General features: G+C 34.0%; 2 protein-coding genes across 2 annotated transcripts in view; both read right to left on the bottom strand.

Annotated features, from left to right (window-relative positions):
- Positions 1 to 20,350, bottom strand: part of LOC140061272 (integrator complex subunit 1-like) — a 30,318-nt gene extending 9,968 nt beyond the window's left edge. Inside the window, exons 1-28 of the mRNA XM_072107782.1 lie at positions 20,235 to 20,350; positions 19,230 to 19,469; positions 18,671 to 18,867; positions 18,379 to 18,516; positions 17,712 to 17,877; positions 14,576 to 14,690; positions 14,258 to 14,441; positions 13,947 to 14,092; positions 13,555 to 13,696; positions 10,067 to 10,249; positions 9,668 to 9,773; positions 9,242 to 9,359; positions 8,703 to 8,780; positions 8,056 to 8,228; positions 7,661 to 7,757; positions 6,742 to 6,833; positions 5,970 to 6,030; positions 5,721 to 5,796; positions 5,138 to 5,262; positions 4,790 to 4,919; positions 3,951 to 4,115; positions 3,025 to 3,174; positions 2,468 to 2,632; positions 1,990 to 2,094; positions 1,599 to 1,766; positions 1,160 to 1,271; positions 513 to 677; positions 149 to 221 (exon numbers count right to left, since the gene is read on the bottom strand). Of these exons, the coding sequence (XP_071963883.1) occupies positions 149 to 221; positions 513 to 677; positions 1,160 to 1,271; positions 1,599 to 1,766; positions 1,990 to 2,094; positions 2,468 to 2,632; positions 3,025 to 3,174; positions 3,951 to 4,115; positions 4,790 to 4,919; positions 5,138 to 5,262; positions 5,721 to 5,796; positions 5,970 to 6,030; positions 6,742 to 6,833; positions 7,661 to 7,757; positions 8,056 to 8,228; positions 8,703 to 8,780; positions 9,242 to 9,359; positions 9,668 to 9,773; positions 10,067 to 10,249; positions 13,555 to 13,696; positions 13,947 to 14,092; positions 14,258 to 14,441; positions 14,576 to 14,690; positions 17,712 to 17,877; positions 18,379 to 18,516; positions 18,671 to 18,867; positions 19,230 to 19,469; positions 20,235 to 20,274 (3,710 nt within the window). The 5' untranslated portion in view covers positions 20,275 to 20,350. The remainder of the gene's footprint in view (positions 1 to 148; positions 222 to 512; positions 678 to 1,159; positions 1,272 to 1,598; positions 1,767 to 1,989; positions 2,095 to 2,467; positions 2,633 to 3,024; positions 3,175 to 3,950; positions 4,116 to 4,789; positions 4,920 to 5,137; positions 5,263 to 5,720; positions 5,797 to 5,969; positions 6,031 to 6,741; positions 6,834 to 7,660; positions 7,758 to 8,055; positions 8,229 to 8,702; positions 8,781 to 9,241; positions 9,360 to 9,667; positions 9,774 to 10,066; positions 10,250 to 13,554; positions 13,697 to 13,946; positions 14,093 to 14,257; positions 14,442 to 14,575; positions 14,691 to 17,711; positions 17,878 to 18,378; positions 18,517 to 18,670; positions 18,868 to 19,229; positions 19,470 to 20,234) is intronic.
- A 523-nt stretch (positions 20,351 to 20,873) lies between these two features.
- On the bottom strand, positions 20,874 to 24,324 carry LOC140047770 (aquaporin-8-like). Its single transcript, XM_072092806.1, has 5 exons — positions 23,880 to 24,324; positions 23,412 to 23,538; positions 22,478 to 22,728; positions 21,743 to 21,877; positions 20,874 to 21,557 (listed from the first exon to the last, which is right to left on the bottom strand). Exons 1-5 carry the CDS (start codon positions 24,104 to 24,106, stop codon positions 21,512 to 21,514), a joined length of 786 nt encoding a protein of 261 aa, XP_071948907.1. The 5' UTR covers positions 24,107 to 24,324; the 3' UTR covers positions 20,874 to 21,511.
- Positions 24,325 to 24,676: the final 352 nt, after the last annotated feature.

The following is a 24,676-nucleotide window of genomic DNA, read 5'->3' as shown; positions in this document are numbered from 1 at the left end:
TGTTTGTCTTATCCATTTTATTCAAGAAGACTCTTTTTTTTTTATAAAAGGTTGTATGTGAATTGGGATTGAGGTAAGTTTTCTATCTTATCTTTTACAAGACCTTTGATACTCCAACTGTACACACATAATAATATTAAGTACATACCCCATACTGTCAACTGGAATTCCAAATGATTGTATAAACAGTATTAGCTGAGAAGGCTCTAAATCTTGCAATGCTAAGAAAGTAAATTAGAACATAGTAATATGCAGACATTTCTAAAAGGCATCATCAAACAAACTACAGTAATTTAATAAATGAATTAAAGATTCCAAAGGTATTAAATAAAATGCATGCTCCTTCATATATTCTTCAATAGCCTGAACTTTCTCCTCTTCTAAAACAACAGTTTTCTAAAGATATTTGGTAGTCATTGACTTGTTTATGATTGTTTGAAATGACATGAATAAGGTATACATAGCAACTACCTGCTGAATTACTGCAGAAACTACAAAAGAAATATTTATACCTGCATCAACAAGTCTTGGCACGGTAGATCGAATCATCCTAAGCTTCAACCAGTCTGGAAGTAAAAGTGCTTCTTCTGACGTGTCTACAAGGAATGCTGATGGAAGAGGCTCTTCCTGTGGAAACCATGCATCAAGGAGTTCATCAAAGCTTGATGTACCATGACCTAAAAAGATAGACATACATCATCCAATCATCTATATAAACCTTAAAGAATGCCCCCTGTTGAATTTGCCCTTTTAATGTAGTAGTAGTAGTAGTAGTTATTCACTTTGACAAAAAATTGGATCTAAACAAAAATTATTTACCTGAAAAAACTGTAATTCAAAGCAAAAAATAGTCAAATTGCCTGCCAGCCAATGGGTTTTTGGTTGAATGTAACCATTTATTTTGTATTTTTATAAGTCAATACATTATTTTGGAGATTTTTAATTTTAATTCTTCATTTGGAGGGCAATGCATCTTTAATAGCCCTAAGTTTACAACGTTATCTTGTGCAAATAGTTCACCTATGTAGCCCTCCTTGTAGGCTTAACCTTGATACTAATAGCTTGCTAGACACAAAGAAAGAGGATAGAGCAGTGTGTTGAGGTCAAGGATTTTGGGTGTTGAGAAATGTGTGGATTGAATGGCGTCAGTTTAACTTACGTGTTGGCTTGCCATACGTCAGTAGTATCACCATAGCATGTACAACTAGAATATTGATAGTTACCGCTGGACCTCTTGTCCATCGGACAAAGACCTGATCTTGGGTGTCAGACTAAAATTGAAATAAATGTAAATGGTCAATATCAAAGACAATTTGGGGGATTGGTTGAGAGTTTGCCATTATTGCAGTGGCAGGTTCAACTTGTGTCAATATCGTGTACGGATGACAGAAAATTAGAACTTTAGGCCTCTTAAGCTCTGTCTACACTCTCAAAAAAGTGTATATATAATAATATGGTAGTAATATTCCCGATATAGTGATATGGCATCATCATGTCCATATATGGGAACATCAAATTTCTGTTGTCATATAAAGTTTGATAGTGTAGAATAAACACAGCAGATGGTAGCCCAATGGTTGTATTCTTGCACTACATACCCATGAATATGCTTCCATCGTCTGATGCTTTCTTGCTCTTAATAGGTACTGGTTAAATATGTGGAGCATGGCTGTCAATGTCTGGTCCGCAACATCATTTGATTCTCTATCTTGACATAATACACAATGCATTATTGTTGGTCGTTCAACTATTAACTGTGCCAGGTCCTTGAAAAGAAAAATAAAAAATTTTATTAATTTACTGTACTAACATTAATTTATATTACCTATGTATATACGAGGACATGATTGGTTGAAATGGCATCACATGACAACAATATACCATGTTATGAATATCTGTATAATATTATACAAGCTTGTGCGGGAATTCATTTTGTAGTTTTGCTTGGTAAAGTTCCTATTATAGTTTAGATTTTTAATACAAACTTACCAAAGCTAGAGTAGCCATGTAATGGAGCTGATACCTAGGGGCTCGTTTTGACAAGAACACAAAGTAAGCTGAAATAGTTTGTGGATCCGTTTCAACTTGGCATGCCTAGAAAAGTAAAACAAATGAACAACATAAACGCATATTGCATTAATTTGAATTCAATTTATGCAAATAAGATGGAATATCTCTATACTTGTTGCAAGCACTTCATCCACATAATAATTTTTACTCCAAATCAAGCACTTAGCCAGGGGGGGTTTGTAGGGTTTGAAAGAACCCCGTTTTCCTGAAGTGCCCTTTTTAATCTAGAGACCAACGGAAAAATGATAGTAAATAAGCCTAACTTTATAGCAAATTATTTTCAGCAACTTAGGTAGACCAAAATCTATGTTTTCTTCAGTTTCTTACGCTTGCACTTGTCTCAATTCGTGGAATAAGGAACCCCCCCCCCCCCTCCACCCCATAGTTTGATACTAACTTGTATTAGAGACTGACAAGCTGTTTCTCTAACAGACTCAAAGTGAAATATTGATGGCATTTCCTGCAAAAGCCATTTGTGAGATTTGATAAGCTCATCGCAATAAATCTCTTCTTCTTTGTCTGGTGAGATATCATCTGTACCTGCCAATACATCTGACAATGCCTAGCAAAGAAAAAACATTAAAAATCACATCCTTCCCATCTTTAACACCAATTTAATATTCATTAAAAAACAACCAACATTGAAGAACTTAAGAATAACAATTTATTCTACAAATACTTGAGCTACAGTAGTACAGTAGTAACAATTGTTAAAATCTGTATTTTTATCTGGTTTTATGTAACATTCAGAGCTGAAGATTGAGGCACTCTTCATGAAACTGCCTGAAGTGCATGAAACTGCCTGAAGTGCATTAAAATGCTCAAATTATAATTAGCATATTTGACTATTTATTTTTAAAGTTAATCATCCATTGAAATAAATTGATAATACTAAATAAACAGTGATGTATTACTGCAGAAGAATACAAGCATACTGCAGTAAACCATGTATACCTTAGCAGCTTGCACTCTGGCTGCATGATGTTGAGAACTAAGTCTTTGTAGAAAGTAATCCAAGATTTCACAAGTGGTCTGTTCCTCACTGTCCCTTCCTCTTACCAGAAACTGTATACGCTTTAATAGCTGTTCATGTTTATTGATTTTCTACAATGCAAAAGAATAATTAATGGCTAGTTTTATTCAATCTGATTTAGTATATGCTAGCCCCAATCAGATGCAGATACGGGTAGCCGCAAACACAATAATGTTCTTTTTAACAAGTTGATGATAATTTATGTTTTCAAACACAGCTAATGCTTGGATTCCACTAGAGACGCAATACAACAATGTGTTGCAATGTACAGGGCTTGACCAATCACAAACGATGGATTATTCAAACTGTCTCTTGCATTGTGTCTACGTCCTAGTGGGAACCAAGCCTAAGGGTACAGTAGCTGCATGGATAGAGTAAAGGTACATATTAGCATTGGTTTTTGGACTTTTAGAATAACTTTTTATGGCCTAAAGTTGTACCTCAAGCTTGGCTTCTACCCAAGTGTTGGATCATAGATTTTTAAATAGGGGGACAAATGGCTTAAGGGGAACCCCTCCAAACCTTTGCATTCAATGAAAGTGGAAGACATTAGTTGGTGAGGCATTTTCCCCAATGATCGCACGATTAAAATGGTACTGTTTATCAACAAGCGTTCATGTTCCCAACTAATCATCCATTCATAGAAGTACATTGAGAAAAAAGTTTTTTTTTATCATTAAATATTTTTTTTCATAAAGCTTTGTCTACACTATCAAAAAGTATGATGTGCCCAAATATGGTAATGGTATGCCCAAATTTGGCAGTGACATGACATCATCATGCCCATATATTGGCAAATCACATAAAGTTTGTGTCGACAGAGCTTTAAATATTATTAATAAATTACTTGTGTCTTTTGTTCATCTTTTGTTTCTACATCAAACTGATCTTCTGCTGCGGTGTCTAAATCATGCAAAAGAAACTCGCAAAGAGACTGCACAGGAAGAACATCCAGAGAACTCTCAGACGAATTAACAAGTTCAGCTAACCAGGGTTTGGATTGTGATGTTCCCTAAATAATCAGGAAAGTTATTTCCATTTAAATACTACAAATTTATATATATATACCTGTATATTCATCTAAATAATAAACTATATAACAGTAATAACAGTATAATAAGAAATGCAAGGGCATGTGACGCAGTGTTTTGGATGTTGGACTACTGATCGTGAGTTTAAATCAAAAGTTTGTCACATTGCTTGTATCCTTAAGCACTGGCGTAACGCAGAGGCCTGGGGGCCCCTGGTTTAGGAACCCTAAGTGGCACTCCAACGCTGGAGGCCTCATACGTTTTTAGCCCTTTTCTACGTATTTTAATGCATGTTTTTATTTTATGGAGCCAGTAAGAGCTCATAGTCGTTACGCCCACTGCTTAAGCAAAATACTTTGCTTCCTCTTGCCACCCAACCAGGTGTACAAATGAGTACCTGGTATTAGGTCAAAACACAACTGCGTTGATTACAGCTGCATTATTATGGCAGTATGTTTCGAATATGTGTTGCAAAACATTACTGGGGTAATAATATGAAGTGCTTAGAAGCTTTGTGCGTTAAGCGCTATATAAGATAGACGTTTTATTAATACATAAAAAAATAATAAAATGAAAAATATTCACAAATGGTTGCTATAGTAAAATTGGAAAGTTAGGATTATTTAGTAGATGAAAACTTAATGAACCTTTTTACCTGTCGTTGAATGACTTCGAGAAGGAAGTCTGGGTTTCTACTTCTGCAAAGACGAATGCCTAACTGTACTTTCACATTCAACTGACTTAGTAATTTAAGAATATTAGTTGGCGGTTTTCTAGCTGGACCACTGAAAAAAAAGTTTGTCTAAACTTAAATACAATGTTATGAAAAATTACGTATTTCAGATAGGCACTGAGATGACTACAAAGCAAGCGAGAAACATAGAAAATATATTTGACAGATGCTTGTTCAGATATTAGTACATTACATCTTTGGTGGGGGACTTGTGCATGCATATGCAATGGTTTCCCAAACCTCTGACCAAAGCTTATAATTATTGTTTACCGTGTATTTATAAACATCAACTGAGACAGAAACAGACTATTAGCCTCTGTGATTTGAGTTCGTGTTGATGCTGCTGCTAGGTGGCTCTCAAACACTAGAATCTCCTGTTTCTCCATGTTACACATCTAAACCAATTAAATGATAAACCGCAGAATAATATAGTATTATATATATTATATAATATAATAGGGTTATCTAGTGAGCGCTCATAGCCGTTGCCAATTGCACAACACCATGACACAAAACTACTATACAGTAGTTACAATCCTGTTGGTTCAGTACCCACTGCTTACTTGGGCTCGAATCTAACCCCTAGCCATCAGCGCAAGCTCAGTGGTCTAGAGGTATGAACGCCAGACTAGTGATCTGGAAATTGTTGGCTTGAGTCCAAACCCGAAAATTACAGTACTTGAGATTTACAGTACGTGCACATTTTTTCGGAAGTATTCTCAATGTCCTTAGTATGAATTACAAATTACATCAGATTAGAGCAAATATCTGACCAATTACTCAACACCCTGACGCAAAGCTACTCCTCCACAGTAGTATATTTATAGTTCAACAAGCTGAGGGCTAACATTACCTGTAGTTCACGGTTGTGAGCATCGTCTACTGTCCTCTCATCTGAAGTATTGGTTGGTGGTGGATACGTGTAGTTACTAATTTAAACACAAATATAATTTCTCACTTTAGATGTTTTTAATAGATATGGATGTAAACACACGAGACGAATATCAAGATTAGTTTTAATATATAATTAGTTTCTTACTCAAACTTTTGTACATACACATACAATTGCAAGACTTTTACTTTAATCAGGTACAACACTTACTTTGTCATTATCATCTCCATTAGACATTTCAACATTGGATAATGCTTCCACACAATACTGCCTATATTTTGTAAAGGAAGAAGGAAGGAAAAAACATTTGTTAGTGATTATATTATATACACATTGTTGTCTATTGATATTGTCATGCAACAGTATTCAGGCAAGACATTTTACTTACAGTTGCCTCTCTTCACCCAGGTGAAGCGCTATATATAGTAATGATATCATTATTACTTCTACTCTACTTTTGTTTCCCACCACACTGTTTATAGATGACAAATAAGTGACTAGCTGACAATACATATTGCATTTTTTGACAGCCAACCAAAACACCAGAATGTCTCTGTTTTACCATAGGGAGACACAAGGTCTGTATTATGCATAGAAACGACAGCTGAAGGCTAGATCGTCAACTCCAATGCATTCAAAGTGCAAATTTCTCAATAAAAATCCACCTTCACTGCCACCTAGTACGGCCTCTAGCCTTTGGCTTATATTATCTCTATGGTATTATGTAATTTATTTAATATTCTTCCAGACATTCTTTGTCTGATCATGCTAATATTTAGTTGCTACTTCATTGCTCTTTTGTGGTAATACCATGCAGGTGTACAATAGATACCATAATATACCTCTATGGTACAGATTGTGGTACCACTCGTCAAAATTTAAACTCCTTTTGTGGTTATACCAAGCAGGTGTACAATAGATACCATAAGATACCTCCATGGAACAGATTGTGGTACCAGTCGTTAAAAATCAAACTCCTTACCAATTGTAGAAGGATTGAAGGCTGCAAGCATAACCAATAACAACCATCCTTTCCAGTACAACTTAGAAATAGCAAGACTTGGAGGTTGATACCTAAACAAACATTATTGAAATTAATATCTACATCTGTAGGTCTAAATCTCTGTCTACACTACCAAACTAGTTTGACAAAAAAAGTGTGATGTGCCCAAATACGGTAGCGATATTCCTATATATGGCAGTGGTATGATATTATCATGTCCATATATGGGCACATCACATTTTTGATAGTGTAGAAAAGGCCTTAATCTAGATTTGATAAATTTACACTACAAATACATTGTTCTTTCTGCCATTATACTATAATTCTTGGAAAATGTCTGAATTGTATACTGTAATTTTCACATATTTCACACATATTATTATTCATTCATGTATATAGTATCGAGTTCGGCGGTGTGACATCACAACGATAGATGGCGCTGCATGGTTGCTAGCCAACCAAAATATGCGTTCAATGCTACTATGTTGATAAACTGTATAGATCTGTATTTCTATCAAATTATGCATCTTAGCTTGATTTTTTGATTTAGTGATCTTTTAAAATGTTAGTTCTGACTACTTCAATAAGCCTATTCCAAACCATTTGTGACCTTGGAGTCACTAAGGCATTGAACGCATTGTTTGGTTGGCTAGCAACCACTCAGCACCACCTACCGTAGTGACATCAGCACCACAGAACTCTATAGTATAGGCTGATCCATTACATTGTGTTCCTTGGGTAAAATAAAGCCCTTTATGATCCAATTTGTTACAAATTTCCCATACAGTAGTACTTAAGTGGGGCCAAAGTGGTATTTATTTAAGCATTTATTAAATTGATGTTTGGGTTTCAATACGAATAAAAGCACTGCATTAGACAGAACAACAGTAATATTTACCCTTGTGGTAAAGCTATATTTTCTGGGTGATGGAAAGCACACAGGTCCAAGACAAAGTCAATTAACTGCTGTTTTTCAGCTTGAACTGGATTGTAGTCTATGAATAAGAAATGTTGTTAATTAACAATAGTCATTTTCAAATTGAATAGTCAGCTGTTCCAAACTATTGGTTTTCTGGAAACTCTAAACCTCTTAGAAGGTATTTTTGTTGTCATTTTGAACTATATAATCAACCAATACTGTGTTGAGAAATCAAATAAGGAAGCACGTCCGAATGTTCCCACATGCACACAAAGAATAACACAATATAACTAGTTTCTATGTCATAGGTCAATGTTATGTCAATAAAAATCTCCCTTGTAACAGTAGTACTAGAAACAAACATGTAGACGTACCAAAGTTTTTTATCATTGCAACAGCCGCTCGCTGAACCATTAATTCAATTATCTCCAGTGCCTCTTGAGGGGGGACAGGTAACTGGCGATTTAAACCAATTAGCAGAAGACGAATCAATGTATCCTCCTCCACTGGTATACCAAAAAGCAACACATCTAATACACTACAAAGCCTAGAAATAAATATTTTAATGAGGTTGAGTTGGATAGAATGGAATACAAACATTAATATAACCAGGGAACAGTGAGTACAGTGGTGTAACGGCTATGAGTGCTCACTGTCTAAACTAAGGGGCCCGGAGTTTATGGAGGCCCATGGAAAAAGTGCAGGCATTAAAATATACCGAAAAGGCTAAAAACGCCCGAGACCTCCAGCGTTGGAACTTGAAGGTCTCTGCGTTACGCCACTGAGTGAGTAGTTTCACTCTTCCCTGATACAACTGAATATTTTCCAGCCATGTGTTACATATTTACATTATTTATGTTTTGGTATTTGGGTTTGAAATTTTCTTGGTATATGGTATACAAATAACAACATTATGGTTGTCAGTCATTATTGTCAAGAGTGGCAGAATAAGTACAGTAAAAATGCACACAAACGAAGAAAACAAATGATTTTACCAATTTCCATGTTGATAACGACTTACGTTTGGTCAGATGCCTGTGGCCAATTGTCCAGCTTGCAAAATGAAGTTAGACCATCCATTAAAAGAACTTTACGCAAACTTAAAAGAAAAAAACAATGGTTTGCTACACGTATGGCTTTTATGGATCTACAAATATATTGCGAGTCAAATGGACGAGCGGTTAAGGCAGGGGCGCCGTTTGCCGTACCTAAAAAGCCTACAACATCGGCAAGGGTTCGAGGCCGACTCGCTTCTAGTTCTGGTGGTGGAACAAGTCTTCACGAATAAGGACTATAAACCGTAGGTCCAGTGTACAGAGTTATAACCTGTGTGTACTTTAAAGAACCCAGTTCATTATTCGAGAAGAGTAAGGTGTTACCTTGGTGAACTGGTTCACAAAATAGCCCCTGTATCAGGGGGATTAGCACCTATCTGATAGGACAGTGATTAATTTACTATTGGTAATCCTTGGCCACATTAAAAAAATAGTGTCCTGTGTCAACATAAGAATATTTGAAACGTAGATGTAGATATTTATTTTGTTATCTATATTTATTTACCAAGGTAGAAACAAACTTTGGATATCCTTCTGATACATCTTTGGTACAACTGTGTGGAGCCACCAAACTGCATCACGCTGGATTGTGGAAACTATTTTCTTAAAGCCTCGTATAATACCTGAAAATATAATAATCATAAGAAAGGTGTAAACAAACTGTTATACCCCTTTTACACCACCAAACTTATAAAAAACCTGTGTCATGTCTGGATAAATTTCCTTTTCACAAGATTGAATTGATGCTGAATACATTCCACATCATTTATTAGGGTGGTTCAGCGACCCGGGTAACTTTTTATGTTGTTTACACCGGCCTATATTTCCACATTTCTGCGTCTCGGGTACGACTCGAGTTACACAATTCCGGATCAACTCCGCATTTTTACAATAACAGATTCTATAAGAATATAATACAAATTGTTCTCACCGACTGGAGCGTCCTTTTTGAGTGCCACTTCTTTGACAGCTGGAGATATGGCTGTAAGCATGATTGACAGCAAGATCAAATCTGTTGTACTTTGCAACATTCTTTCCTACAAATAAAGCATAAACTTAGCAATTATAAGGCCATAGGGAAGAAGATTACACAGTTCTAGTCATTCCAGAATTCAAGATATGAAAAGTACAATTTTACAAAAATCATGGACACACATGAACACCATAATACAATGTATTTCCTCTGGCCTAATGTTGAATTCAAACACAGGAATTTTAATTACTTCGTCCCTTTTCAACCTTTACAAAACTCATTACCTTGGTGTTTATTTAAATTCATTATTTGATGTATATTTTTAAATAAAAAAACATTATAACATATTATATTTACCTTAATTTGTTGGTCTAAGTCAACAAACGCTGAATCAAGGCGTTCTTTCATCAGTCCACGACAAAATGCTGCCAAGTCAATCTCGTGTCGCAAGGAACGAACAATTTCACGAAACAGAGCTCGCAGGGCACGTAGATAGTCATCTCGATTCATCAATAACTCTTGAAATACACTTGCTAAACACTTGACAAATAATTTAAAATATTTTAACTATATCATTACTAAAGTATTGGTGACTTTATAATTTACTGCAATAAATAACTACTATAACTAACTAATTATTGTAACTAATTAACTATTGTAACTAACTACTATAACTAACTATTGTAACTAACAACTATAACTAACTATTGTAACTAACAACTATAACTAACTATTTTAACTAACTACTATAACTAACTAACTATTGTATTTAACTACTACAACAACTAACTATTGTATTTAACTACTATAAGTAACTATTGTAACTAACTACTATAACTAACTATTGTAACTAACAACTATAACTAACTATTGTAACTAACAACTATAACTAACTATTTTAACTACCTACTACAACAACTAACTATTGTATTTAACTACTATAACTAACTAACTATTGTATTTAACTACTATAACTAACTAACTATTGTATTTAACTACTATAATTAACTATTGTAACTAACAACTATAACTAACTATTTTAACTAACTACTACAACAACTAACTATTGTATTTAACTACTATAAGTAACTATTGTAACTAACTACTATAACTAACTATTTTAACTAACTACTATAACTAACTAGCTATTTTAACTAACTACTATAACTAACTAACTATTTTATCTAACTACTATAACTAACTATTTTAACTAACTACTACAACAACTAACTATTGTAACTAACTACTATAACTAACTAACTATTGTATTTAACTACTATAACTAACTAACTATTGTATTTAACTACTATAAGTAACTATTGTAACTAACTACTATAACTAACTATTTTAACTAACTACTATAACTAACTATTTTAACTAACTACTACAACAACTAACTATTGTAACTAACTACTATAACTAACTAACTATTGTATTTAACTACTATAACTAACTAACTATTGTATTAACTACTATAAGTAACTAACTATTGTATTTAACTACTATAAGTAACTATTGTAACTAACTACTATAACTAACTATTTTAACTAACTACTATAACTAACTAACTATTTTAACTAACTACTATAACTAACTAACTATTTTACCTAACTACTATAACTAACTATTTTAACTAACTACTATAACTAACTAACTATTGTAACTAACTACTATAACTAACTATTGTATTTAACTACTATAACTAACTAACTATTGTATTTAACTACTATAACTAACTATTGTAACTAACTACTATAACTAACTATTCTAACTAACTACTATAACTAACTATTTTAACTAACTACTACAACAACTAACTATTGTAACTAACTACTAATACTATAACTAACTAACTATTGTATTTAACTACTATAACTAACTAACTATTGTATTTAACTACTATAAATAACTAACTATTGTATTTAACTACTATAAGTAACTATTTTAACTAACTACTATAACTAACTAACTATTTTAACTAACTACTATAACTAACTAACTATTTTAACTAACTACTATAACTAACTATTTTAACTAACTACTATAACTAACTAACTAACTATTGTAACTAACTACTATAACTAACTATTTTAACTAACTACTATAACTAACTAACTATTTTAACTAACTACTATAACTAACTATTGTAACTAACTAACTATGGTAACCAACTACTATAACTAACTACCAGTGTAGTTATGCATACTAACTGCTTATCTATATATAAATTTACGTAAGGGCAAAATTCGGTAAATCGCGCCTTACTTCTAGAATTTTTACTCGATGGTATATAAAGTTGGTTCGTACTTTCGGTACTGATTTTAACCACCTGATGTAACCCTGTTTACTAATTAAATTAAGTTAGATAATTAGTTATTGACGATTAAAACGAATTTAGGTTCAACGATTTGCCCCAAATAGGGGTGTTTTCCGATCGTGGTATACACTGTCTAATGGATGTCCATCTTGAAAAATACCCGCCACAAAAATGCGAGGAGGCTTCGCATTTTCCTATCTCCTCTTACGATAATTGTTTTTAATAGCTGAAAACCGGTTGAACAGTTCGAGTACAGCATCATAATGTTGAAGACAGGCCGATTTTCTTTAAAAAATACTATTTTGATACATTTAATATACGTTTTTACAAATGTATTGATTTGTGATGAATGGAACATTCCAAATTATTTGGTTTAACCATACAGGTATAGATTTAGATTTATGGGCCCCCTTGGAGAATAAACATAAATAGTATTGCAATGCTGTACAATACTGTTAAGGTATTAACCCCTTTTGATCGCAATTTGAATCGCAAATTTCTTACTGTGAGTGTTGGTACTGTTAGATGTAATATAAAAATATATACAAATAAACTTTATTACTGTGAGTGTGGGTAGGCCCTACTGTTAGATTGTAAACATATAATATACAAATAAACATTCCAAATTATTTGGTTTAACCAGGGGTTTAACCATAGAGGTATAGATTTAGATTTATGGGCCCCCTTGGAGAATAAACATAAATAGTATTGCAATGCTGTACAATACTGTTAAGGTATTAACCACTTTTGATCGCAATTTGAATCGCAAATTTCTTACTGTGAGTGTTGGTACTGTCAGATGTAATATAAAAATATATACAAATAAACTTTATTACTGTGAGTGTGGGTAGGCCCTACTGTTAGATTATAAACATATAATATACAAATAAATAAACGTTATTACTGACAGTTGCTTCTCAACGTTTGTATTAATTAATAATTTAAAAATATTTAAACGTCGTAGTGGTGTATCGTTACATGTACTTTACTATTTCAATCGACTATGACAGTGAGAGTTTTAACAAAGTACCGTATTAAATCGTAAATGTTTTACTGTATTTAGTGGTATATTATTTATAGGCCTATAAAACATTAAAAACAATATTTCGTTACTGAGTGGATAAGAATATATTTTAAAATGTTTCCTCTTTGTACCTATCTTCTTCCCCCATCCCTCAACCCTTAATGTTACATACAAAACACAAATTGGGTTTGTTTAAATGAGTCCAAATAAAAAAATTTGACTCATTTTGTTTCTCTCTCGGAAGTAATTCCCAGGGTGCTAATTTTGGTTGACTACATAAATCATTGTGTATATTTATTCGTTTCTGTAAACGACAATGTATTATAGTCCTGCGGTACGTACATTTGAAATCTCCATTTTTTTCTCGCTGGAAATACTGTGTATTCGAGAACCATCTGTGGGCAAGACCTAGATGGTACGCGAGCGAAGCGAGCGTGCCATCTAGTCATCTTTAATTATCTTTAATCTACAATTACTGCAGTAACTGCAGCAAAACGCACTTACATTAGCACTCGCTTCTGGGAAGTGGTTGAAAAGAGTCGCCAACATCACCATGTTGTTTGGATTTCGTGCACTGGACAGCTCGTTGTAGATTACATGTTTTATAACAATATTCAGATTCTCGGAATCAAATTTAACAAGTTCCCTGAAAAATAGAACGCAATCAATTTATTTAAAATAATACAGCCACTGAGAAACCAGGTGTCCCAACAATGGTCTTTATTAGAGGGAGGCTTATACAGCAGTGGCTGTATTCACCAATCACACTTAAGTCAATAAATATTTAAGTATTTTCCTTAAATTGTATTCACTTAGATAGGATATTTTTTTAATTTTAAGGGTAAGTGTTTCACTTAGCCTAAGTGTGAATGGTGAATATGGCCACAGGTTCTTACTTAATACAAGCCATGTAGTGGTTGACAAGTTGCTTTGTCTTCAATCGGATCTTGATCAGGTGACTAATAAGGTCACGGTCTGTTTGGTTCTTGGAGCTACAGTTCATACAGATGGAGATCAAAACCTCTTGTGCTTGCCTTGTGATCTACAAAATGAACTCAATGTAGGTCATTCTATTAACTAGTGTAGGACCCAATAATGGAAGTTTACTTCAAGCGGAGCACCTTCTATTGTAACCATATTTATTGTTAGGTATTATGTAATTGTTTGTTGAAAAAAGGACTGTTGGGTACTAAAAAACCTCAGTCACCTTAGGATTTTGGAGCCACATCTCGAGTCTCGGAACCACCAGTAATCGTACCTCTGCCAATCCAGCCGTCACGGTTAATAAGCGTAGGAGGTTACGTGAAATATCCATCGCCTGTCGTCGTGCAAGTTGTTCCTTTACCAAATCCAAAATAAACTTGTCAATGTTGCTGGCAATTAAGCTATATCTGTACAGAAAAAACATTAATCATTAATAATATTACTAAAGCTTTTATTCCATACAGAAACAAAGGCCAAGTAACTCCACCTCCCCACTTAAAAATTTAATTCGACTTCTCAATTTCAGAGGAGTCTTGCTTACCTTGGGCATGTAGCACTGGCAGACTCTTCAGAAGAAAGACTCTCTATGGTGTCTGCAGAATTACCATCAGCTGGATCTGTGACATTATCGCTCTCATCGTGTAGAGGACTGGCACCTACAATACAATATATATACAGTAGAGACAGTGATAACGTTGGTAGGGTCAGTTATATGATAACGCACTACTTGTCTAATAAGCACTACTTGTCTAATAAGCACTACTTGTCTAATAAGCACTACTTGTCTAATAAGCACTACTATAAGGACTACTTGTCTAATAAGGACTACTTGTCTAATAAGCACTACTTGTCTAATAAGCACTACTATAAGGACTACTTGTCTAATAAGCACTACTTGTCTAATAAGCACTACTATAAGGACTACTTGTCTAATAAGCACTACTTGTCTAATAAGCACTACTATAAGGACTACTTGTCTAATAAGCACTACTTGTCTAATAAGCACTACTATAAGGACTACTTGTCTAATAAGCACTACTTGTCTAATAAGCACTACTTGTCTAATAAGCACTACTTGTCTAATAAGGACTACTTGTCTAATAAGCACTACTTGTCTAATAAGCACTACTTGTCTAATAAGCACTACTTGTCTAATAAGGACTACTTGTCTAATAAGCACTACTTGTCTAATAAGGACTACTTGTCTAATAAGCACTACTTGTCTAATAAGCACTACTTGTCTAATAAGCACTACTTGTCTAATAAGGACTACTTGTCTAATAAGCACTACTTGTCTAATAAGCACTACTTGTCTAATAAGCACTACTTGTCTAAGAGGCACTACTTGTCTAATAAGCACTACTTGTCTAATAAGCACTACTTGTCTAATAAGGACTACTTGTCTAATAAGCACTACTTGTCTAATAAGGACTACTTGTCTAATAAGCACTACTTGTCTAATAAGCACTACTTGTCTAATAAGCACTACTTGTCTAATAAGCACTACTTGTCTAATAAGCACTACTTGTCTAATAAGGACTACTTGTCTAATAAGCACTACTTGTCTAATAAGGACTACTTGTCTAATAAGCACTACTTGTCTAATAAGCACTACTTGTCTAATAAGGACTACTTGTCTAATAAGCACTACTTGTCTAATAAGCACTACTTGTCTAATAAGGACTACTTGTCTAATAAGCACTACTTGTCTAATAAGGACTACTTGTCTAATAAGCACTACTTGTCTAATAAGCACTACTTGTCTAATAAGGACTACTTGTCTAATAAGCACTACTTGTCTAATAAGCACTACTTGTCTAATAAGCACTACTTGTCTAATAAGCACTACTTGTCTAATAAGGACTACTTGTCTAATAAGCACTACTTGTCTAATAAGGACTACTTGTCTAATAAGCACTACTTGTCTAATAAGCACTACTTGTCTAATAAGGACTACTTGTCTAATAAGCACTACTTGTCTAATAAGCACTACTTGTCTAATAAGGACTACTTGTCTAATAAGCACTACTTGTCTAATAAGGACTACTTGTCTAATAAGCACTACTTGTCTAATAAGCACTACTTGTCTAATAAGCACTACTTGTCTAATAAGGACTACTTGTCTAATAAGCACTACTTGTCTAATAAGCACTACTTGTCTAATAAGCACTACTTGTCTAATAAGCACTACTTGTCTAATAAGCACTACTTGTCTAATAAGGACTACTTGTCTAATAAGCACTACTTGTCTAATAAGCACTACTTGTCTAATAAGCACTACTTGTCTAATAAGCACTACTTGTCTAATAAGCACTACTTGTCTAATAAGCACTACTTGTCTAATAAGGACTACTGGTCTAATAAGGACTACTTGTCTAATAAGCACTACTTGTCTAATAAGCACTACTTGTCTAATAAGCACTACTTGTCTAATAAGCACTACTTGTCTAATAAGGACTACTGGTCTAATAAGGACTACTGGTCTAATAAGCACTACTTGTCTAATAAGCACTACTTGTCTAATAAGCACTACTTGTCTAATAAGCACTACTTGTCTAATAAGCACTACTTGTCTAATAAGCACTACTTGTCTAATAAGGACTACTATAAGGACTACTTGTCTAATAAGCACTACTTGTCTAATAAGGACTACTTGTCTAATAAGCACTACTTGTCTAAGAAGCACTACTTGTCTAATAAGCACTACTTGTCTAATAAGCACTACTTGTCTAATAAGGACTACTATAAGGACTACTTGTCTAATAAGGACTACTTGTCTAATAAGCACTACTTGTCTAATAAGCACTACTTGTCTAATAAGCACTACTTGTCTAATAAGCACTACTTGTCTAATAAGCACTACTTGTCTAATAAGCACTACTTGTCTAATAAGGACTACTTGTCTAATAAGCACTACTTGTCTAATAAGGACTACTATAAGGACTACTTGTCTAATAAGCACTACTTGTCTAATAAGGACTACTTGTCTAATAAGCACTACTTGTCTAATAAGCACTACTTGTCTAATAAGCACTACTTGTCTAATAAGCACTACTTGTCTAATAAGCACTACTCGTTTTTTTATTGTCTTTGGACTGAATTTGCTTGTTTCTTTTCTTTGTTTTGAATTTGTTGTTTTTTAAGTCTGCGACTTTTGATGTATATTTCTGTACAACTGTTATTTTTATATGAGCAAGAAATGAAAACAAACAAACAAACAAACACATGAGCTAGATATGTACACTGGATCTACGGTTTATAGTCCTTAAGACTTGTTCTACCACTAGAACCATGGAGTGAGTCAGCCTTGAACAATTGCCGATGTTATAGATACGTAATTTACGGTCCCACTATCTTAACCGCTCAACCACTCATTCGCCCCGTAATAGGAGTGTCCACTTAATAAGGGATGGCTATTAAAACCTGTATCTCCCCTTGTTTGTTTCACAAGGAAGTGTTCCCTTAAGCGTGGTTCCCAGCGCAAGGCCATAAGCACAACATAAAGTGATTTGATTATCACAAGTGATTAAAAATTAAAATTCAAAATGCGTCTTGCGTTGTATCGTAGTGGGAACCAATCTTTAATAATAGGGTGTACAAATTGAGGGGCTCCACTTTAATTAAAGATCTGTAATCAGAATTTTTAATTAAGGAGTTTGTAAAATCGTATTACTTACTAGATGCAGTTACATCAGGAGAACCACTAATCAGTCTGGTTGAAAATAGATCTATGCTTTGGGGAGGCAATCTCGTCCCAAAAGCCGTCAATACATTTGTTATAAACTCCTTACATTTTGGTTGATCAACCCAAACTCTTTCTCCAAGGCTGTCTTCAATATATACCTACCAATATTAACATAGAAAAGTATTTATATACAGTTTAGAGTTTCTCTGCTTTCCGCTGAAGTGTATAACTTTTGAGAATTGGGTATACTGTATCAACTTGAACTCTGTTACAGTAATTGCTTTGTTTGTGTGTTTCTAACTATTTCGAGTTATCATTCTGAATATTTTGTTGTAAATAGGTATTCAATTACAGAACATCCATATTGAAATTCAAGAAAATTGATTCATTGATAACTTCACAAAATAAAAAAAAATCTGTATTCTTTTAACATGGACCGATTAACATGTGGCAACATTTTGCCAAGTATTTCACTAAATACTCTGAGTGCTTTCATACTTTATTTTTCTCTTGGTAATGGTATACTCTAGTGGTCTTGAGATATGATAATAAAATAACAGTATTGAACACAATATGATGCTTCAGTAAGTTTCAGCAAGGAGCTACTAAATTGTATATGCTCTATAGCTTCAGTGTCACTAAAAAGCGTGGGTACTTACTTTCACAAAATCTTCAGGCCAGTTATCTTCCTCAGCAAATGCAGTCATGAGCAAATTACAGGCAAGGACAGACACTAGTGGATTACCCTTACTCTTGAAGCTAAGCCCAATATCACGCTTTAACAAACTGCATATAGACTGAGAAAATAAAGTAGAAAATGTATTAGTTGGTTCGCCTAGATTCTGGAGAGGTATGATCTAGTATAAACAAGACATAGGGCATTGGGATTTTCATAGCTGGTATGAATTAGGAAAATGGAAAAAATAGAAAAACTAATACACTATACCGCACCTCCATTACAACCTTCGACAAAAATATGTGAGGTTTTGATTTTGCTAGGTACATCATGGCTAAGTAAAGCGTGGAGTCAGGCTTGGCTCGATTCTGTCGCAGAGTCTTTACAGCTCCACACATCAAGGCATCCACATGGTCATCCTCTTCATTAGTATCGGCTTCAATTACTTTATCAACAAGCTCCCTAGGCTGCACTGAAATAAAATGTTTTAAAATAGTTAAATACTAGTTCTGAGGAAAGCACACTGCTTGGTTAAATCAAGGGAATCAACAACCAACAGGATGCTGAGCTCGCCTTGTGAAGCCAGGAAGTCGCAACATTCCTTTGATCTTCATGTCTGGCTGCGACAAATACCAACAGTACTGTGCTGTGTACTGAACATATTCTCCACAGAGCAATGTCTAAACATTTGAGAAAGCCAATTGGCCAATCGAAAATCAGTTAGGGCACGTGGAACTGATTGTGTCGCACCACAGATAAACCATTTTGATCTCCAAAGCTTAGCATCTTGTTGTCAGATTGCCTTGGTTAAATTTTAGGCCCATTGACAGTTACCTTCTATAGCAATAGAATCACCATGTGTGGTAGTAGTCGAAGCACTAGGAGATGCAGACTTTTCAAATCCTCTGCCTAGAGGAGTTAACGTTGAAGGGCCTAGCAATTTGCGCTTCGCATCGAATGGTGGTAAGCTTGATCCTGCTTCTCGTTTGCGGTCATGAATCGAGGGTCTTGACGAAGAAGGCTTGGAATCAGAACTTTTTGCACCTAGAGCAATCACATCTTTCGGATGGTGAACTACAAGAAAAAGTAAAAAGTATCATTGAAAACACTGAAATTACTAATAATTGTGTAATTGATGATAGGCATGTCATGTCATATATATCCTGTCTTGGAAAGAGATAGAGATTGGCATAATATATCTTAACAATACATTACCCAGAGTGTACCATGGTAATCCTAGCAATGCCTTCTTTTGGAATGTGTGTACAATTTAACATTTACTTAGTCATACATATGATAAACAGTGTATACAAAATTTCTTTTACATTTTTTTTACAATTGTAATAGTTAATACTGTATATTATGATTTTGTCATTGATTGATAATGATATGGTTATTTGGGTACGAGCTCATAAACAGAAAGTGGCAAATTTGGGAGATTTTAATTAAAATTAAACTAGGGCCTAGTCTAGTGGTACTAGGTAAATAATCTCATTAATAAATAATATTAATAATTCAAATTAATATTATATATGATTTTAATTTAATTATCAATTAAATATTATATCATAAACATATTTTTATTTAGCTCCTTTAGTGTTACTAGAAAATACATTTGTTTGCTAAAAAAGTATATTTTTATTAGTAGTTTTACACAGGCTTGGGTTCTGCATATTGCTAGGCCTCTGTCGCAACACTACCGCCAGCCCACCAGGCATCATTGTGCCCCACACGATCGGCGTTAGTAAACCTTGTCACTCGAGGCCTACACAAAGCGGGTGAAAGAAGAGTTTATAATTCATCACCAGGTTAAATAAACATGCCAGATATTTAGCTTACCCCTCCCTCGTGCTGGCTTTCTACCTCCCTTCCACTCCATAACCCGATAATATAGTTAATTTCTAGCAAATTGTGATAAATAAAAAACTCAGTTTCAGCTGAACGACATGTTTTGGTTAGCGCCACCAACGTTTCTTCTTCTCTTTGCTGCTTCCCCAGAGTGGTACGTGCCATTATTTTTTTTTTCTATGAGATTGAGGCAGAAATCATCAATCAATAATTCATTAAAATAATTATGACATAATCGAACATTATAGAGGCTTTAACCTATTACACTGGAGCCCTCGGTTCCAGGTCTTTCAAGAACATATTTTTTGTTAATAGTTGAGAAAGATTATTTAGAGGGTTAGGTAGGCCTATACCTCCGTGGTTAGGTTTAGTTTAGTTTAAACTAAATTAGTATATTCAGGAAGTCAGCTATCTTGCAATTCTTTATAATACTAAATAGAAAATAATTATGGTAATGAATTATTCATGATTTCTGCCTTCCCGGTGCAAATCTACTCAATTCGGCATCTGTATTGTTTTTTAAAAGACGGGCTAGACGAGTTTAAGTTTTTCAGTTACTATAGGCCTACTAAAGGAAAATCCTAATTAAAATAAACAAATAGAAAACAGCAGGGTTCGATTCGTTATTTAATCACAAAAGAAACAACCAAGATACAGTATAAAATAAATGACTAAACTAACAATGAGCTGTGGCAAATTGAACTAATACAAATGAAAACTTTTAAAAAACCCACACAAAATATTTTTTTTCTAGTCCAAGTATTTATCAGTGTTGCAAAAATTGGGAATAATTTAATAACTATAATCATTAATATGGTTTATCTAATAACTTTTACTAGGGCCGTAGATTCCATACTCAATCACGACAACGTTTGTTTCTATTAATAGTGTGGTCTATTCTTATATATCAAGCTTTTAAAGTTCCCCTGACCCAAAACAAATTTAAAACAAAATTTAAGTAAACTATTTTAGTTATTAAAATTGAATTATATTTAATTACAATAAGAAAATTTGAGATTTATAATACAGCACACGCAGATACGTGGGGAGAATATGTACCTAACTAGACTATGTCAAAATGTTCCTCTATTGCTGCAGTAATTTTATTTCATACTGCGCAGTAAATATTCTGTTTAATTAAATTAAAAATACATTCATATTATACTGCAGTAAACAAATAATAATGTACGTCCTACAGTCTAAAACTACAGTAGAAACAGTTGACATTGATGGATGGACAGAAGAGGTCATCAGCTTTGTTGAGAAATTCAGTCGCGAGCAACCAATCGCCTTTTGCTGTCACCAAGTATGAGCCTACAAAATAAAACATTAAATATAATCACATTTGAATGGTTATTATATTGCATAGCTTGCTGCATGAAAAGCTAATCCACACTAGGCCTACTACTTTAAAAACATGTTGTTTAACACTATTATAGATCTCTATTGTAGGCCTGCCCAATGTTGATGATGATGAATTGAAAATTACATAAACTTACCTGTAGAAAAGACCAGAAAATATGGCACCAGCAAAAGGTCCAGCCCAGTAGATGTAGTGTTCGTTCCAGTACCCGGAGCAGACGGCGGCACCAAAGGAACGAGCTGGGTTGAAGGATGCACCAGATACAAAGAAACTAAAAAAGAGAAATTATAATATGCCTAACTATTCAAAGAAAATAAAATAATGAAGAATTATGAGAAAAATCGACAAACATTGAAAATGAAAGTAGTAAATATAACATGTCAAAGGTTATGAGTCACTATTATGTTTGTTTGGGTTGTTATTAAAAAAACAAAATACAATAGCCTGTGTTTGGTTACTATCATATCTAGACAATTGACAATGTTCAACTATGGAATTGTTTACACTCCTGAGTCATATGAAAGTATGTAAACATAACGGCTCCTTTGTAACTCGCGGTGACTAGTACAATGAAAGCTATACCAACTAAAATAATTTTGATTTAACAAACAGACCTCTCTAATTAAAGAACACACGAATAAGTGTAGAATTAGGCCATTTATAAATCGTTTTTTTTTTTAATAAAAGGGCCTACAGTGGAGAAGGTATACTAAATTAATGGGAACATGTAATTGGATGGGACATAATCAAAGAAACGTTTCTTATAGTTTTTATAATTTGTTTTTCGTACATATAGAATCAAAAACATTTTTTTTGTCTGATGACGTAACGACAGTACAAGTCAAACAAACAAACGTCTTCTTATACTTACCAAGAAAGAATTCCTGCAGTAATTGAAAATCCATAAGCTAATGGTCCTGAAATCTGTTTGCTCTTGTGGTCAACATTTGCATTCATGTATGCTGAGAATATCATGATACAGACAAGAATTTCAGTAACGACGGCCGTACCTCCAGTCACGTCAAGTTCGTGTTCTAGATCATAAGGATCGTAGGGAATGCTTCCTCGAAGCTTGTTCACCCCTCCGTCAATATCATCGTAAGAAATTCTTAATACGACAGCCTGAAATTAAAAAATTTTATTTCAGATAAAAAGTTAATTTAAATTTAAACAAATATTGATGAATTTTTTTTTAATCAACCGAGAACAACTTAAGTTACTCTCAACATTTTCGATTATTCGTATATAATTGCGCCATCGTAATTATTATGCAAACATCTCCGATGCTTTGCATCTTCACAACCAGTAATATTTAAGAGATGTGTAACTATTCGTCTCTCAAGCATGGTTCCCACTAGGACGCAAATTAAAAAATGTTATTTCAGATAAAAAGTTAATTTAAATTTAAACAAATATTGATGAATTTTTTTTTAATCAACCGAGAACAACTTAAGTTACTCTCAACGTTTTCGATTATTCGTATAATTGCGCCATCGTAATTATTATGCAAACATCTCCGATGCTTTGCATCTTCACAACCAGTAATATTTAAGAGATGTGTAACTATTCGTCTCTCTAGCATGGTTCCCACTAGGACGCAACGCAAGGACGTAGACGCAACGTAAAACGAGTTGACCAATGACAAGCGTCAGTTGAATACATTCATCGCTTGTGATTGGTCAAATCCCTTACGTTGCGTTACGTCGTTGTGTTTTTGCGTCTCTAGAGGGAACCAAGCATCATGAGGATGATTACGTTTTAAGTTCTTTAGTTGGTCTGTCTGTCCACACTAATATTGCTCTTACCTTAACAAACGCAGCACCAATCATGGCAGCAATAAGCTGGACAATGAAATAAATAGCAGCAAGGACAGGATTCAGACCACCTGATATGCAGACAGCGAACGTCAAGGCTGGGTTGAAATGACCACCACTAAAAAAAAAGAAATTTTATTAGGCCTACTTCCAGATTCCAGATTCGTTGTACGACACATATTTAATACAGTTAAGATAAATACAAACTCATGAGTTACAAATAAAATCCTAAATAAAACCAGAAGAGAACAACTATTGTCCTGTTAGACCTTATATTATATTCATTAAAAAAAATACTTATAAAATGAAAGGGGGAAAGTGATTCTAAATAGAAACCATTATTAACCAACTAACTTGGTAATTAGGCCTCTGCTGTATGGGACATATTTTAAATTAATGATATTTCATGCTCCTTTGAATTAGGCCTACCCACTGTATAAAATAGTTTATTTGATGTACCTGATCCGCAAGAAGGCAGAGCAGAGGACGGCGATGGTGAGACCTTCCGCAAAGGCAATCGCTACGAGATTCTCAGTAGTTACGGCTAAACAGGCAATAAAAGTGTACAGAAGAGTTCCGCCAAACTCTGCAAAAACAGACTGCACGTATTCCTCAAATACCGCCGCTTCTTCTCCTCTCTCAACTTCCGTATCCTCATAGTTGATCTTTTCCAAGCTTCGACTCATTTTGAAGTCTTCGTTTAGTTTTGGTTCTTACTAGAAGACTACGTGTTTCTCCAAACTTATGGTGAATTTAAGCCAGTAGACGATATGAATTAGCACCTATGCGAGAATAACCGCCAATTCGGGGTGAGGTTGGTTGTAGAGAAAAAAACGTTTGATATTTAAACAAACAAACTATGACCAATCAAGAATCTGATGTTTATCTATAATCAGTGGTATTGTTTACTCATCGTACTGTTTTTGAGTTTAACTCGATGGACTTTGGCCGAACAATTATTATTCGTGCATTTAAAGTTGTATTTACTCTGGTGACATATTAACCAAGCATACCACAAGCATTACTCTCTTATATTAAACCTTTGTACGCAGCTGATATAGTGTCGGTCAATTTAAATGAATGAATATTAACAATATTATGAATTTATTCGTTAATATTATGTTGGGGTATGGTGGGGCGAATAGTTTAAAACTAGATGTGTATAAAAATATGTTATAAACTTATAGTGTAAGTCTATCTAGGCCTAGTAGAAGTAAAAACATAAGATACATAGATTGTTGATCTTTATATTATTA

Source organism: Antedon mediterranea, chromosome 1 (genome assembly GCF_964355755.1).
Source record: "Antedon mediterranea chromosome 1, ecAntMedi1.1, whole genome shotgun sequence".
Classification (NCBI taxonomy): Eukaryota; Metazoa; Echinodermata; class Crinoidea; order Comatulida; family Antedonidae; genus Antedon; species Antedon mediterranea.
The sequence above is the reverse complement of the archived record's forward strand: the minus strand, read 5'-3'. Positions and strand labels throughout refer to the sequence as shown.

Coding starts and splice junctions, on each gene's coding strand:
- LOC140047770 (XM_072092806.1), bottom strand. CDS start 24,106: ATGAGTCGAAGCTTGGAAAAGATCAACTATGAGGATACGGAAGTTGAG. Junction 23,539..23,879: donor TCTGCCTTCTTGCGGATCAG/GTACATCAAATA, acceptor CTTTTTTTTTAG/TGGTGGTCATTTCAACCCAG. Junction 21,558..21,742: donor TTTTCTGGTCTTTTCTACAG/GTAAGTTTATGT, acceptor TTTATTTTGTAG/GCTCATACTTGGTGACAGCA.